Here is an 18,317-nt window from a genome sequence, read left to right as displayed (position 1 = left end):
GTTTGTTCAAAGAACATCTAAAACTTTGCATCTAGAAATGGCCTACAAGGATGCCTTTCCTGTTTCCAAACTCACAAGAAAAGGACTAATAAAAAAACAAAAGTAATTTTAAACAGCTGATCATCTTTGGGAGAAAAGGATATGTAATTAAAAGCTGAATTATCACTGAAATACCCCCAAACTGACAGTCGGTGGTCTTTTTATTTCAAAAAAGTTTTGTGCAGGATCTTCATACACTTACACTCCCATTCAAACATCTGTCAGAACACATTGTTTCTCAGGATTTCACCCACTTTTTTTTTTCCAAAATGTCAGACTGACTTAAGCAAGTGGGAACTTGGACTTGGCTGCACTGAGAACAACTTTATTCTTACTGAAGTACTCACACAGCCAGCAGCAGAATCACTGGTTTGAGGGACTTGCTGTAATTAGAGACTGAGCGGCAACGATATCTGCATGGAAATGTCACACAAACGGCAGAAGTGCCATAATAAAAGTGAAATAGAGGGAGAAAACCACCCACCTTCTCGCCTGCAGGAAGGAGGCCACAGAAATTTCACAACATGGTTGTGAATAAAGTGTGTAACTCCAGAAAAAAGGACACTAAAATAGATACCAGAAACACTGTCTCTAAGAAGTTGCTGTCACAACAGGAATTGTGCTTCAGTCTCCCAAGGTAGACAAGCCCCTGGACTCATTTGCTCACTTTGCTTTTGCAGGTTCTTATTTTTTTTTTCCACTGTGCTTTTATATTATGGAGATACAGTCAACAGCCTGACAAGGTATTGGGAGGAACAAAGAAGAAGAAAAGGCAATTACAACCACCAACAGGTGAAATATGGACAGAGGGACAGCAAATAATCAAACTCATAGTCACATGATGTGTGTGTATATACATTAGATTTCTTATTCTAGCACCAATATACCCAACCCACATCGCCTGAACAATAGCTATAAAGAGATAATGAAGGGACTGTCCCTTCCCCAAATTGCTGACATTCTAGGCATCAAATGGCAGCCACAGCCAGACAAGTTCAGGAACCAAGTCTATAGGATGATTATAAATCTTGATATTTGGATGATATCTTATCGAAGATGATTTGCTGTTTCCTTTTAAATGTATTTAAGGTATATTTCTCTCACCACTTCCCATTATAGTGTTCTTCCAAAGCCTTGGGCCAAACAGTTCTGTAAAATCTGTATTTAGTAAAATTTAATGTTACAAAGATACCTAAACAATGTAACACTTTTGCTTAGCAGTCAACGCACTGCAATTCTAGTAACCAGCCAAAAACTTCGATACTCCTAAGTATATAAACATTTCCAGTATACGTTTCTGGCAATATGATACAGTTATCCACAAGCACTGTTCTGCATATGCATTCCTGAGAAACAACTGCACACTATTCCATAAATCAAACCTGCCCACAACATGCTGGAACTCCTCACAGTGAACTACTCCCAAGTACAACTGCTGGTTGCCACTGGATATAAGGTCATTCCAGTGCAATAAATAAGACTTGATATATCCTATGTTTAACAATACAGTCACTAGCTTTAGTTATCCTTCAAAGAGTTCTGTGGACATGATCTTTGTTACTAGAAACAGTTCGCAAGACAATGATTTTCATTCCATAGTTACAACTACAAGTTCTACCTAAGTTTTCATTAATTTTTCCACTTGAATTTGCTATTTTGAAAGCATAAAGGCATCAGAATTTTCTAATTTCCTCCAGTATTGATCCCTCTGATTTTTCCTATGTTCTTTTAAAGACTAATAATTCTTTCTTCCTAACAAGCTGCCCAAAGGACAAGGCACAGTCGGGGGATACATTAATGCAATTAGAAACACAAGTTATCAAGCTCAACATTACTATAGCACTTAGGGATGCTAATGAACTCTGGGATCACAGGTGCTGCAGAGATCCCAAATAAATCCTGGTGCCTGTCTCAAGGCTGCCAATAAAAGGGAAGGCAGACAACAGCTGATGGATTCACACACACAGGGAGGAAGGACAGAAAGGGGCACGAGCATGAGAAACCCAGTCAGTGCAAGAGGCAGGAGATTCAGTATATTCTGGGTTGACTTTTCATAAGCATTTTGCTTATCATGACCTTAAAGACAGCTTTAAGAATGGCATTTAAAGGAAGACAATGAAGGCACGGAGCATATTCTCAACTCACCAGTCTCTAACATGAAAGACAGCATGGGAAAAAAATCAAAAACATACCCATCTGAATTTTAATAGTAAGTGAAAAGACTGCAGTGCTGGCCTGTGATGGTACCTGACATTTAAATAAATCATGAATCACAGGTGACCAGTAGCATGGGCTACACTGGAAAATACAAGATGAAAGGCATGCTTCAGATGCAGGAGGGTAGCACCATCAAGGAAACAAAGAATGTTATCAGTAGTTTGATTAGGGAAATTATCTTTTCAGCAAGATTCAGGTAACCTTGAAAAAAACAGAGAAAACAGTGAAAAAGGAACACTGGATATTTGCTTTTCACAGCATACTATGGGAGATGAAACAGTATGGGAAAAATCTAGAGGCACGCAGTCTTAGGGGACATGAGAGGCTGGAATAAAACGTCTGCACAAGCTCATTCTATGTTTAATATGCACTACAGAAAAATTTTAAAGTTGAAGCTTTATTTGGTTTTTTTCCACGTTTAATTTTCAGCTTGTATGTACACAGAAATGAAGCAAATTTCTCAAATTATTAATGGATAACAGATCAACCACTCTGATTCCAATTTCTGAGAAAAATGGAATAAGTCACCACGTAAGAAACACATTAATTCTTTTGTAATGTACAGCTTGAAAACATCAATCTGAATCTAGAATCTTGACAAAAGCATACACACAACTTCTGAAAAGGTATGATTCCAAAGCATCACAGGTAGCCTTTCAGCAAAAAAAAAAAAACAAAAACAAACAAAAAAAACCAAACCAGAACTTCACACCATTTGAAATGTTTAGAGACAGAGTTCAATAATCACCATTCACAATGTAATGTTAATATTTACTCACAGTCCCCAGCACACCAGCAAGATTTTCTTGTAATTTTGCACATTCAGAAGATAAAAGGTGTGAGCATTAGGGAATAGCACATTGTAAACTTTTTATTTTGCTGAGAAAAGGACAATGAGAGGGAAGCATTTAACATTCTCTTCCCTCACCCCACATGCAGACAAAGACTGAAGCCCTGGGCTCTGAAACCATAACTGGCATATAAAAGAGACAATAACTACACTTTTAAATGAAAAAACTTCAGAATCAAGTCAGACAGTAGAATTAGAAGGCAGTATGTTTAAAGGAAGCCGCCTAATTGTCAACATGTGGTCAGCATTGCCAATTTTTTTGTGGTAGCCAAAAGATAACCTGTGGGAAGAGGAATTAATGGATAGTGGGGCCAACAACAGACTGGATAATGGGTGCAACTCAACCTAACTCGGGAAACTGTGGAATTATCAGTCTCTGGGGAACAGCAGGGCAAGAGGGAAGCATGTTCATATTTCTGATGGATTTCCTTGATCATTTACTGGCTACGACTGGATCAGGTGGCCCTGTTTGCAGCACAGGGAATACAGGGCAGTTCCTGACACAACAGCACCAACAGAGGATAAAACCTGGATGGCAGAACCAGACCACTATCTGAAGGGTAATGCTTCATCACTACAGCACTGCAGTGTCTTGGTTACACAGGACACTTATTCCTAAAGGACTCTGCCTCCCTTACCCCACAGTTCATCCTTCATTACCTCTACCCACCACAAACTGTTTTACAGTGGATAGCAAATCAGGGGAATTCCTTCCTCCAAAGTGGCATACTGAGCACTCTGCATTTATGAACTTTCTGGTAGCACCAGAATACAAAGAAGGAATCTTATCCCCTAAGAGTTGGTGCAGAACACTCCTTCCTCACACTGCACTGCTCTGAAACACTCACCTGGTCCACAGTCAGGGCAAAGTAGCCCAACCGTGCCAAGATCAAGGACAAAACAAGTATCTCTCACTCTTGCAGCAAACACCTCAGGAGACTACAACCAGACAAAATGCCCTTCCCCTCAAAGGTCTCTAGAAATCACAAATACTTTTGTGAGGGAACAGAAGAGGTCACAAAGATAATCTAAGTTGCATTCTTGGCTCTTGCCATGCTACGATGTGCCACTTTAGCGAAGACATTTCCCTCCCGTGGCTCACTTCCCCTATGCCCAGCACCAATACAGCCTCACTCAAGTCCTCTCCCAAGTGCTCACGGTTTAAAGCCAAAAAGTATCCTGTAAAGTGCTGATTCACTGGTGCACTGGAATAGGAGTGAACAGCATACAGGAGGGGAACAGAAATACTCTAATGGAGCCTCTCTCTCTGCAGGAAATCATTTTTGCACTGAGCCCAAACCAAATTCTACATCCCAGCCAACTTTCAGAGCTAAGGTCAGCAGAGTACAAAACTCTGCTCAGCAGGGTTAGACAAGTGGAAAGGGGTGGGTAACAATTTGGCTGAATAAATGACCAAGTAGTAGGGGATTACAAAAAACTATTTAAAAAACAACACTTCTGCATTTCTATAATCCAGCAGTAAATAACAGAAACCAGAAGCACTGGTGGTGAGGGTTGGCAGGTTTCTGATGGCAATGGTTGGCTTTGCTTTTTAAATAGCTAGTGGATTTTGGACTGCATCCATCTCCAGCATTGTGACTACACTTCATATAGTAATTTACTTCAAACCAGAGTGTGCTTCTTCAGCCAAGTCTTTGTTTTGTAAATGTCATAGCACTTCAACACCATTAACCAGCCACCCCTATTCTAAGCTGATATTCCTAAATTCAGTAAAAGTAAGTATGAGCAACACTGCAACTGAGTCAAATGAAAATGGAGACTGTATTTGACTCTGCATAGCTCTGAGTGCCAGTGTACTATATTACTTATTTCTCGGAAAGTTCAGGGCAGTTCATTACTGGGCTCACTAATGTTATCCATCCCAAGACCCACAGAAACCAGACAGTCATTCCCACTCCCCATGCAGGATGTTATACGAAAAACTTTGCGCTTAAGGACTTTATGGATCAACTGGGCATTAACTTCCAGGCATTTACTGACAACCAGCAGTCCTGGGTTCCATCCCTGCTACAACTAACTGCCCTCTCCATATCATTCGTGTCCTTCCCAGTTGCCTTATTGGATCAGGCCAAAACAATGTGCAAGCACCACATTGTCAGGGCAACTCCAGCTATTAGAAACTGCAACAAGGTGCTTTCCCAACTATCATTCCCCATTCCATAGAAAGCAGAAGGTAAGCACAGCTTTGTCAAATCCCTTGGGTTTGGAGCGAGAGGAACAGTGCTACAAAGCTTCCCTCCTATAGCTGTGAGAACATGAGAACACCTGGTCCCACCACCTTCATTAAGGTCAAGTGAATGTTATTTCAGAGAAACAAGACCAACCTATGGTCTTGTTTTATGACCTATGGTCTTGTTTTATGTGTTTTATGACCAACCTATTTTCATTCATGAAAGCTTTCTCTTAAGAGGCTGAGTGAACAATTCCTGTTCCTTGCAGTAAAAAACAAGTGCAAAGAACAGTAATTTTTTTGAACTCCTGAGCTCAAAGTTTTTCACCACTATCTCTGACAGCTGCTAATTTGGTGACTGAAAAGTGATGTACATTTAAAAGTACCTTGTTCTGTCCCTCTGCAGAGACCATCAGCAGAACAAATAAATTACCAGTATCTGGATTCTCATTACCTCAAATTAGCTTCAGCATAAGATGACAGGAGCAGAGACAAGCTATCTGTGGGTCCCTTAGGGGCACCTGTTAGCACCACATAAAGGACACAGAAAAGGGAGGCCAGGTTCTCTCTGTTGTCTGCTCCCTACAAAGCCTTCCTGTCAGACCATTAATACCTCTTCTGACAGCAACTTTCAGCCTGCACACCCACAGCACTTCTAATCCACTAACAATGAATTAGTTGCCTTACTTGGAAGTGCCCCAAGGAGTGCAGGGACTGCATAAGGGAATTGGGGGGGGGCAGGGTTAGCAGAAGGATGGCTGTGCCAAGTAATATGTCGCATCACCACAAAGACATAAATCTAAAACAATGCATTTGATTATGTGCAAGCTTCAAAAAATATTGGGGCAAAAAGTAGTAAGTTTAAAGGAGAATCTTCGGGTTATTGAAGGGGAAACCACTTAAAAAATGAAAACATCCCATTTGTCATCCATTTAAACAGGCCTCCTGGGCCTTTCAGGCTGCAGCCACAGGAGAAAGACAGAAAGGCAGGCACATCTTTGGATGGGACAGACTGACTGGGTCCAAAATGCATCCAAACAAAGGCCCCTGTGTAGAGCCAGAGGGTGATATGCCGGGATCCTTACAACAGGCACACTGCTCCTGTTACAGTCTGGAGCACTTGCACACCTCCTGCACTTACTCCACCTTGCCTGTGACTCCATTTGGAGCAGAGAATCACACATCTGTTGAGTGACTTACCATGGCTATGGCTTTTAGGCTACACCATGGACCAAAACATGAAGAGAAAGTAAATCCAGTAGCTTTCCATGAAACCCTCCCCCAGGGGCCTGGTTACATTCAACATGCCAAGCACCAAAGATTTTGTGACGCTGTATGATTTCACCAGAGCTGATTGCGATGAATTCCTAAGCAGCCAGCTGGCCATTTCATTCCTGTCTCTCTCCCTTCTTCCTGTCCTGTGACAAATGGGGAGGGCATTTGGCAGCCCATGCCAATGTGCCTCCTCCTACTCAAATGAGATGTATCAGCAACAGCACTGGAGACAGGCATTCCAGCAAAACACACCCAGCAGAAGCTTGATTTATTAAGTGTTCAGGCAAAGACTGGTTTGCTAATATTGAAAAGTTTAAATGGGGAGAAACAGTGGGGTTGAACCATAGTGCTAAAGCTGTCCATATGTATGGATTGGGCACTAGCCCAAATACAACAAGCCTGCCCACAGCTGTGGCACACTTAATCAAGTCTTAGACTAATTATTTTGCACATCTAAATCTGTGAAAATTGTCTTATTTCAGCTGTGGCAAAGCTACTTAAACAACATTTTCAATTGCAAGAAGAAAAACCAAAACAACATTTCTTGAAGACCAAAATATCCACAGCCAACTACAGCACTGAGGCAGTGCAGAGGCAATATTTAACCCAACTCATATCAAAACTCCTACTCACACGAGAAAGGTTTTTATTATTGATACTTTTGGCATTTGTAGGTCCTCAGAAGTGCCTTTTTACTTTTCTCAAAGCACAGAAGGAAATAAGAACTCAAAAAGAAAACAAAAAACATTCTCTCTGGGTGTCCCCCCTTCCAAAAAAGTTGATCTCTTCCCCCTGAAATTTAATTCCCACCACTATGTTCTCAGAGCTGGACAGCTGAAAATCCATTTATTATACCACAGTACTCTTAAGAATTATTTCATCAGTAGAAGTATAATATTAATGGTATTGTCTGCTTTAAGTGCATAAAAATTAGTTAACACTTCTTTTCCTCAGCGGTCGGCAGCAAGGCTAACTCTACTGCTTTGCTTAGACTACACTAAGAGTACTAAAAATTCTGTATATAAAAATAAATTGTGCATGAAAACTGTACAAGTAAACACTATTTTTTAGCATGTCTGAGTCAGTTCTCTCTGCTGCAAGGAACATGAAATCTGAAAGGTGTCTGAAAGCTTCTAAAATCAGGATGTTCTTTTCTCGGACTGTAAAGTGTGCTGTTGGCACACTCGCTTTATCATTCAAAATAGCAACAAACGAAAACACTCCAAAAGGACAGAGTTAATTCCATGCAAAGATCTTCCTTCTCAGTAAATGTCTCGCACAGCACCACTCTTAGCAACAGAATGTTTATCCAGCACAAGATAAAGAGAGAGGCTTTTCACTGACACCTGAGACAAAACCAAAGAACAAAAGCAGCTCCCGATGCAAGAGAGCAAAGTTAAATTTTTCAAGTGTTCCCACCTAATGTAGACAGAAGGCCAGCCATAGCAAGTTACAACAAACAACCTATTCACCCACTTCCAGAGAATGCTTGTAAATTTAAACTGTGTGAAATGTCTAACTACGTCTTTCATTCCATCAAAAGGCTTCATCAGCAATGGACAATAAAGCCACTGGCTTGACCTAAAGGGGCTGGTAGGTTAATCTATTCTGACCTTATCTTTATTCAATCATAATACTGAAAGATTGCTTGAATGAATAACCAGCATTTAACAATGCCTACTGCCACTCTTTCACTACCGTGCTCCTCTGAAGTGCCCTCCAAACCAATTTTTTAATCACGGGGAATATTAAACATTTTCAAAAATTAATTGTAAAATAAACCAAAATGCCATTTCTCACTCATTTGTCCAAAACAGAAAATAAAAAAGAGGTAAAAAAAACCAAAAGCAGAAGAAAAATTTTATCTTGCCCCTGCATGTCTCTTTCAGATTTTCATCATCATTTATTGTCAATTTTAGACAATATGCTATCTCTTCTTAACTGTCAATCACACCTTTTACTTCTAGTATTTTCACTCAAATGGAAGAAACTAGACAAAAAGAGCTGCTACTTAATAAAACCTGCGTTGTAACAACAGGCTTAATCATACAGGCCTCAACACTTTGTATTTTAATAACTACTGGTTTGTTTTCAAAGCCTATTCCATCAGGGCACTCAGCACTAAACACAGCAAAGCAGCAAGTCAAAATTTAGCACATTCTTAGGCCCACAGAAGTCAGTAAACTGGATTCACCAGTCAATGACTGATTTAATCACTCAGCTCTCATATGTTTACATATGTCACAACCTATATCTAAATGCCCTTCTGGAGAAAAGTCTCCAGAGCTCAACACTACAGTGCACAGTCCTACCCAAGCGTCTTCCTCCTTGTAACAATACAATAACCACCTGTAGGAAGAAACTCCATAGTCTGACGTGACCGTGTTAGAGCAAGGTAGTAGTAAAGCATTTTGACATGAAGCAAGAGCTGTGCTCTCATTTGACACATCAGTTCGAGCACTTACTCTTCAGCATCAACAAGCAAATGCATCTTCATTTAATGTTCTACACCTGTAAATGATTTGGCAAAACACAAGGGAAGATAAAAAAAAGTACAGCCATCAGGCACCAAAATGACACTTGAAAATGCCATTAAAAAAAAATCCATGCCAAGCCCAGGAACAAGGTCTAAGTTTAAATCTATTCCTGATTAGATTTAGGCAGATGCTTGAAATATCAGTCTAGACTAAGTGCCATTACCTTTCTCCAAAAGCACAAAGAACAAGCAAGTCAACCATATGACATTGTCTACAGCATGCGATACCAGAGGAATGAAAAATAAAAGGTAAGAGTTTTTCCTTTGTATTGCAGAGAATACTGCTACAAACTACTCAAAAGTTCCTACCTTGAAAAGCTGTGATATGACCAACAATCATGTACTTAAGTTCGAAGTTCAGTGCCTGAATACTTTGAGTCCTCTCTCTCCGAACAGCGGCCTGGTAGCTTTCTTCCATTTTTTTGGTGCAACACGTTGGCGCCCTGTGCTGACAGATCTGTAAATCTGACTCTTAAAGCAAACAAGAAAAACACAGCAGTTAGAAAACCTTTTAAACCTACGCCATAAAAACAATGCTTCTTAATGTCAGAACTACCATGTTTTAGATTCTGAAACAAAACCAAACCCGCAAGGAATGACGTTGTGAAACTCAGTTGCTGTCACGAGAACATAAATTTATGACCATTTCATCTAAATTTGGGTAACATCACATTATCAGTTAGTAAGTTATTTTACACTGTTAAGAGCACTGGGCAGAAAAAGCATCTGAGCACAGTCAAAGTCAAGGACAACAGAATTATTGACGATACATTTCCACTGTACACCTTGTGCTAAAGGTATCAAAACTTGAACATGTGGGTGATAACCATGCCTCAAATTAGGATCCAATACTCACCCCCACAGTGCCGTGAGGAATCACCTACTCACCTCTTACACTAGGGGAACCAGCTGAAAAAAAAAAACAAATCTTTGAACTCCTAAGCAGCTCACCAAAAAAAACCCAAAAAAATTGTAAAGGCATTGAAATCACTCCCACCTTGCAACTACAGAGGAAGTTGAAAGTCAATTAAAAAACTTGATTTTTATAGGATGTTTTTATTTTTTTAAAAATAATTCCATCTTTGTACATGTTTCATTAAGTTTAGTACCCTTAATTAGGAAACCCACATCACACAGAGTTGTGAATGGACATTTAGGGTCTATCTGTTCTACACCATAGGATTTATAGGTGCCAGAAAGGATCCGGTACAGACTGCAGATGAGTATATTCTGGTGCTTCACAAACACATGTTTTAAGAAGGGGATGAAAGAAAGCAAGAGACTATTAAATAAACTAGAGGCACACAGAAAATACCAGAGCCAAAACAGTCACACGATATTAAAAAGCAGATATTTCCACTGCAATTTCTCAGTGGAGCAGGAACATCCCAGCAGGAAGTCTCACGACAGTGTCAGGCACTTCCTTCCCTCCACTTTGAGGCAGAAATGGTGGTCCTGAGGGAACGGGGTTGCAGGTGTCCACCTCCAACCCATCTCTCAGGCTTTAAGGAGAAGCCTTTCCAAGGAAAGCCAGTGCCACACAGAGGGCCAAGCTCCCCCTCCCACCCCACCAATGGCTTTAGGGGCCATTTTAATGCCCAACAGCACAGGGTGGCACAGCCCAGCTGGGTTGGACCCAAAGCAGTGCTGAGACACCAGCACCCTCCCTGCGCCTGGTCTGGAGCTGGCCTGTGCCCACACTGCCACCTCTCTGCACCCTCTCTGCTTCTAAACCACTGTTAACACCACTAGCAGTCCCCTTCCCAGATGGAAACAGCCCCAGTTCTCAAAAAGGCCATAATTCCTCCTCAGCATTTCTCACTCAGGCCACTGCAGAGCACTCAGGCCAAGCCCCGAGATAGAAACATAAATGAACAATCACACTGCACTAACCCTCACACCTAGCCTTGCAGGTTAACACATGGCAATGCTCCACACAGAACTGACAAGGATTGAAAACAAGAGGATGCAGACTGAAAAATCTGTAGAATCACCCAAACGACCAGGCACTGCTCAGAGCCAGCTCCAGGTTATCAGCAGCTAACTGAGACCAAACCCACAGAGAGAAGTTCAGTAAATCTCCCTTGTCAGGAAAAAAAATAAAAACACCAAGCTGGCTGAAACATCTCATTCAACTTGAAAATGTTGTTTCCAGTTTATAGCAACTCTCATTTAAAAGTGAGGCTAATTTGTGTCAAAAAGGTCAAAAGCAAAGGGAAATATCTGAATTAACCACATTTTTGTACCAGTTTACAAACAAACATCAAAGTTGTCACAGACTGAGCTAACCCAGGATACCATTTTGGAGGTGGATTTGTTTTACGCTTCAGTCTAATCTCAAAAATGGGAAACAACATGTCTCCGCAGTCAGATCTGCAGTCCCAGACCCCGCTGAAAGCCCAAGTTAAGACCATTGTGCCCTGGTAGGAACCAGCAGGCTGCCAAAAGCAGCAGCAGGAAGGCTGCACTTGTCACCAGCTGGGCACACTCCTCTGTTCCTGCCTGCCAGAGAAGCTGCCCGAGGTTGAAATTAGCTTCTTGGCCAGGCTAATTTTAACTTGGGCGGGTTCCCTGATCCAGTTCACCCCCTAACACGTTTGTTCTGTCACAAGGAACTGGGGGCTGGGGAAGGACCACTTCTCTGAGTTGGCACCACAAAGCATGTGTGAAATTATAGTACAGGCTGCTGAGCAACTCAGTGCACAATCAGGTGTCCAAGCAGAGGGGTTGTAAATGTTATTTGGCATCCGCAGTGCCAGGCTGCTGATACTCAGAGCACTTCTCCTTACTCAGCAGCCCTCTGAATTTTTTGTTTGGAAGGCTTTTGCAAAGCTCAGACTTGTATCAAAAAGGTCTGAAATATCTAGTGCTCCATGCTGACTGTGTGCTGGCCCTGGCCAGGAAGCTCTCCCTGGCTATCAGTGCTGTGCCTGGTGCTCCCATTTGAACCTCAGGAACCCGCGTCTCCTCCAGAAAGCTTTAAGAATACAGATATCTCGGCTGGAACTGCACTCCTGGGATTCCCCGCCCAGCTATCTCCTCCGATGAGCCTGAAGATTAGGTTTCCTTGGTCCAGAGCCAAAATGATACAGAAGCCACTCCTAAATAGAAACAGCACTAAGCCCCTGACAGTTAAGGAGCCTGATGTAAAACACAGAGCACTGAAAGCAAACTCCCCTCCCCTCACAGTACTGTCGGGTCAGTGCTGTCATGCACAGCTTGACACTTTCACTGGCTTCAGAACTAGCCTGAGGGTATCACTTTTAACACAATTATAGAAACCTAATAAAAGTTTTCAGTACTATACATGCCTGGGTGCTGAGATTAAATTAGAACTCATTAGTAATGTCTTAATGTCTTTAATAGCTCTGATACTAATTTTAGTTTATCTCATCTCTTTCATCTTAATAAAGAATACCCTCTCCAAGAGGAGAAAAAGAGGGGAGGAACACAGTGACCCAGCAGTGACCGAGGGACTGAGCACCCCACAGTGCTGTGGCAACACCCCTGCTCATATGTGCTCTGCATATCAGCAAAAGGGAGACAACCCTAAGGGCAAACTCCTCTTCAAGTTTAGGAACAAAGTCATTCTTTACACCAGAGAAAAAGCACCATTTGTGAAAGAGGGAAGAAAAGTTACCAAGAGCATCATTTCAGTGATAGATTCTGCTAATTTCCCTCTAGGACTTTCTTACCTGCTTTTCCCAAGCTGCCTCTCGTTTCCTAACTCATGATTTAGTTTGGAGGAACCTCTAGTTCAACCCTTTAAAGCAGGGGTTTTTTATGTAGGATGAAGCCCTACACAAGGGATTCATCCAGCCAAGTTTCAAGTACCCCCAGAGAAAAAAAAAAGTTACTACTACTCTCATGGTAAAATAAGTGAATTAAAAAATCCTATCTAAAGATAACTTCCCATGTTCCAACTCGTGTCTGTTGCTTCTCAGTGTATCACCGTGTGCCTGCAAGAATCTGACTCCACTTTCTCTATTTTCTGCCAAAAGGCAGCTGAAGACAGCAGTATGACCTCCCTTAATCTTCCCTTCAACTGAACAAACCTAGCTCTCTATTCCCTCATGTTCCAGCCCTGACCATCATGGGAGCCCTCTGCTAGGACTCTTAACTTTATGCCACAGATGTGAAGCACCTGCATCCCAAGACACCCCTCTCTGTATTCTATTTTCTTATGCATTAACTTACTGACAGATGTCTGTTCCTCCTGCCTCAGGTAATCTGTGGCCAGGCCCACCCAACTCACATTTTCTGACTATTCAGAAAGAACCTTCCAATCTGTTTCCAACTCTTTCCTCTATTTTGTTAAAATAATCCTACTGTCAGCTTTAATATAAAGATTACATAGACAAACAGCATGTTAAAAAGACCCTTTAAAGCAAAAAGCTGACAAAATACCAAAGCAGAGCCTGAATGTGTCCCATCTGTCTATATGCAGCTTGTCAACGTGCCTATATCCAGCACAGCAAATTACAAGTGCAGTTTGGAAAACACAAGCCATGAAAATTTCCTTTCCCTGATCCCTTGTTGCATAATGTACATCAACAGAGACACTTTTTAACTTGACCACTGGACTTTACATTCTCACTGTTCTTCTGAAATACACCAAAGCATAACTAAGGCCATGACCAGATGTGCTATTCCAGTTGAAACAATCAAGGATAAAAGACAAACACCTCCAGTGTTATCAAGCACCACTTAGATAACATGCTAATGTAACTACTAGCGTGTGTAGCTACTTTCAACTCTGTTAAATCAAATAGCTTGCATTAGCCTAAGAGTGCCTGAGTAGACCTAAAAAAAAAAAATAAAAAAAATAATAAAACCCCACAAAATGGGAAGACCATTTGATTGCACTGCAATTACACCAGCCAATTTAAGGTGGGTGGAAATCCTGAATGGGACAGGAAAGGGGACAGTGAGAAGCACTAGATGTCATGACTCCAGAGAGTTGGCAGCATCAGCAAGTGCCACAGCTTGCAGGGCAACTGGAGACTATCAGGCACTGGCCCTGATCAGCTTCCAGAGCAGGAACTCTCCAAAATATACAGCTCTTAAGAGCAGCATCTGCACAATTCAGTATTGTTAGGCCTGTTGCTAAGTTCATTTTGTCTGAGTTTTTCCCATTTCCCTCTGCTGCTTGCCTGGTTCTCATCGCTCTTGTATTCTGTTTTTTGGCCTGGTTTCCAAGCCACCTTCTGCCCTACCCCATAGGGTACTGCATGCCTATTAGCTTTTTTTACCTTGGCTTGTGCCCCACTGAACCTGCCTCATGCCTGGGCCCAAGTGACATTAAAACAGACTGCCCTAAAACAGACGTCCCTTTAACTTGCTGAAACCTCAAAAACTGTAACCAGGTCCTCTCTTTCCTCCTCTGAGTCCCTCTCCACACTTCTCACCCTCCTCAGACAAGGTTCACAATTCAAGACTTTCCAATGCTTTTTCAGGAGTTTGCTGGGAGATGCACCTTTGGTGTCAATGCCGAATGGCCACAGTACCACTGCTCCTAAATACTCTCTGGAAGGAACAAAGAAAGGGTGATTCATCTCCCACAGTTCACTACCTCCCCCTCGGGTCTTCCCCCCAGTCAGCCCCGATCTCAGAAAGAGAGGAATTTTGGTAGCAGAAGGCATGAAACCCACCTTACAGAATTTCAGCCCAAACCATTAATTTAAGAGGCTGAGTAGCTGAGGAGAGAGACAGCTTGGTAAGTGCCAGCTGCTGTGCAGGGCAAGCACTACCTGCCACGGCCAGAGGACTGCACAGTGGTCACTTCCTCCAGGGCTTGCACTTCTACAGAGGGGTGAGAAATTCTTTAATGCTGATTAAATTAAATTACTTCACATGAGCCCATTGCTAAGTGAGATCCTTTGAATGTGGGAGACAGCAAGACTGACTGCTACAGAGCTTCCTAACTGCACAGGACATGCAGATTCAAGAGATTCACACTCTTGAGGATCCATACTTTTTTTTTTGCCTGAAGTTGATATAAAAACACGATGCACATAAAGTACATTTTAAAACAATCTAGACTGATATAGGTCAGTGGGTCTACATCAAAGGGGTTTCTACATTTACTGTAATGCCAAGTCCTTCCTCCGTTTTCCTGGGACAACATGTATAATTGCAATACAGAGGTGAGAGAAAAATTACTAGAACTTTCATTAATTTAGAGTCTATGATTCATCTTTCATTATGTCTCATCGCATTGCCAGCAGTAAATCCTATCCATTTTTTCACCCCCGCCAACAAAAAAAAATCATACATACTAGATGAGTCTAGTGAATCTTCCTGCTCCATATCATCCGATAAACTAACAGCTGCATTTCTGCTCTCCAGTGGGGACAGCATTTCACTGCCACAGAACTCTGCCTTGTAGGGTGATCTGACTAAAGAACACAGAAACCACAGGAGGTGGAAAGCCTAAACAGGAAGACAGGTATGGAGCACTTTGCAACAAAACTGAAGTTGCTTTTAAATGAAAGAAGTAGGTTTGTAGCCCCGTACAGTTAGAAAAAACACACCACCTGAATGCAAATCAATACTAGGCTGTCCATCTAGCCCTACAGGGAGATGACATAAAATAGCTTTATAAAAGGTGCGAATCACCTCATTCATCTCAACTGCAAAGCTGAAAGATAATTCAGATGTTCACAACTGTTTTTTACCATTGACAGATTACTTTCTAATATGAACTAGTTCCTAATATGCTTTAGCTGCTGTGGTAATATTTATATAAGGTGGCAGAGCACAGAAGATTTCAAATATATTGATAGGTTCGTGATCAATTGTATTTCTTCTATTTTATTTTTTCTGTCAACATAAAAATCTCTAAGAAGGTTAGACGGGAAGAAGAAACAAAAGCAAAGATAAATCTAAAGGAACCAAGGGACCATCAGATATTTGGGTCACAGCCTCAGAAAGTGAAATTGAAAGAAGAGTACTGGAGAAGTGAAGAATAATAATTCCCCAACACTCCCTTCCCCCCCCAAGATTTGAATGCTTCCATTTTTGCCATTTCACTTGAAAGCAATACGTGAAACCAAGTGCTCAGACAACACGCTTTTGCTTTTAAAAATACATATAAGTCTTGCTTAAGTATTAATTTTACAGCCCAAATCCCAAACGCTTTCAATCAGTTTGTCCAGTAAGCCTGCGTATAACTTCACTCTTGTGCATGACTTGAGAATGAGAAACAGCTACTTTCTCCAGAGTTTTCACTAGTATTTGAACGAATTTCTTTAGGATTCATTCCCACTTCCATAATTTTTTTTATTTTTAGGGAGAAGAAAGAGGAAAACTATAAAAACCTGGATGATATAAGCAAGAATTTTAAGAAAAGCACAATGTGCTCTTGCTGCCATTTACACAAAAGGAAGACCAATCATTTACAGAGCAGAACCAAAACTAAGCAACTGATGACTAGACAAGACACCCCTCACTAGGGCCAATTCTTGAACTTCATCATCCATGACACAGTAATTAATTAAAACAGGCTGCAGCAAGACTACAGTATCACAAGGTCTCTGCATCGTGCTCCCTTTCTTTGGTTCCTTATGCAGACAATGGCACTGTCAGGAGCAGGGACACTCATGCAAAACTGGAGTTTGTTGCCACGAATTGGAGCCACAGGCATTGGAAGGCAACACACAGCAGGCAAGAGAGGAAAGAGCCAAACACAGATGACAGCAACTGGAGAGGAACACTCGTTCACTGTGACCATGCAGAAGAACCAGCTGACAGCCCCACAGGTTGCTTACAAGGCACCAGTAGGCTGTTTTTGATGGTCTGAGAAAAATCTAGATTTTAAGTTCAGATCAGTTCTTCCATACCGGACCACTATGTGCAAAATAATGCTCCACAGGGCAGGAAAGAGGCGAGGGAAGTAGTATCAGAGGGCTTGGTTCAGCAACTCCTGATGTCAAGGGAGACACCCAGTAGCATCAAGTCACACAAAATACAAGTACAGTTAAAGACACAACACTCTGCTGTGCTTTGGGCTTCTGTGGGGAGGTAGTGGGTTTCTGTGGCTGTGTTTTGGTAGCGGGGGGGGGTTACGGGGATGGCTTCTGTTAGAAGCTGCTAGAAGCTTCCCCTGTCCCATGGAGCCAGCCGGCTCTAGGACAACTTCTGGCTGCTGGCCAAGGCTGAGCCCATCAGGGGCAATAGTAACGTCTCTGTGATAACATATTTAAGAACAGAAGATTGTTGCGCAGAAGAAAATTCCAGCCAGGGAAAAGGAGAGTGAGAACAACGTAGACACCAAGGTCACTGCAGAAAGAGGGGCAGGACGTGCTCCAGGCACCAGAGCTGAGGCCCCTGTGGCCCGTGGTGCAGAGCAGGGCGGGGCAGCTGTGCCCCTGCAGCCCATAGGGGAGCATCGGGGTGCAAAGACCCACCTGCAGCCCATGGAGGCTCCCATGCTGGAGCATATGGATATCTGAAGAAGGCTGTGACCCTGTGGGAGGCTCAAGATGGAGCAGGGTCCTGCTGGAGACCTGCCGCCTGTGGAGAGGGAAGCCCAGGCTGGAGCAGGTTTTTCCCAGGTAGGACTCGTGGCCCCTGTGGGGTGCCCACGCTGGTATAGCTCATTCATGAAGGACTGCACCTCATGGAGGAGTGACCCATGGGACAGCAGTTTGGGAAGAGCTGCTGCCCGAGGGATGGACTCACACTGGAGAGGTCCATCAAGGACTGTCTCCCGTGGGAGGGAACCCATAGGAGCAAGGGAAGGACTCCTCTCTCTGAGCAGCAGCAGCAGAAACAAAAACTGACTGTAACCCCCATTCCCCATCCTCCTGCACTGCTGGGGGGGAGGAGGGAAAACATGGAAGGAAGGAGGGGTGGGGGGAAGGTATTTTTTAAGACTGTTTTATTTCTCACTCTTTGGCTCTTATCCTGCCACTAATAAGTACTATCCCCACTTTGAGTCTTGTTTTGCCCATGAAGGTAATCAGTCACTTACCTCTCCCAGCTCTTATCTCTATGCATGAATTCTTAGCTCGTTTTTTTCTCTCTCCTCTGTCCAGCTGCAGAGGGAGAGTGAGAGAGCGGCTTTAGTGGGTACCTGGTACCTGGCCAGGGTCGACCCACTACAGTGGATTTAATAGTTTGAGATTAACACAGCTCTGAACTCAAAGGGCTTTGGGTCAAACTCTCAAGTGAATCATGGAACAGGATTCACAGCCAGGAAACCCCAG

The 18,317-nt window shown here is 42.5% G+C and overlaps 1 protein-coding gene across 1 annotated transcript in view; it reads right to left on the bottom strand.

Moving 5' to 3' along the window:
• The window catches only part of LOC103763444 (glypican-5), a 360,042-nt gene that overhangs the window by 328,375 nt on the left and 13,350 nt on the right, over window positions 1–18,317 (bottom strand). The window contains 1 exon segment of the mRNA XM_018083108.2: window positions 9,418–9,579. Coding sequence (XP_017938597.2) covers window positions 9,418–9,579 — 162 coding nt within the window.

Source organism: Manacus vitellinus, unplaced genomic scaffold, assembly GCF_001715985.3.
Source record: "Manacus vitellinus isolate BGI_N305 unplaced genomic scaffold, ASM171598v3 scaffold_60_pilon, whole genome shotgun sequence".
In the NCBI taxonomy this organism is placed as follows: Eukaryota; Metazoa; Chordata; class Aves; order Passeriformes; family Pipridae; genus Manacus; species Manacus vitellinus.
This window is presented reverse-complemented; position numbering and strand designations above follow the sequence as displayed.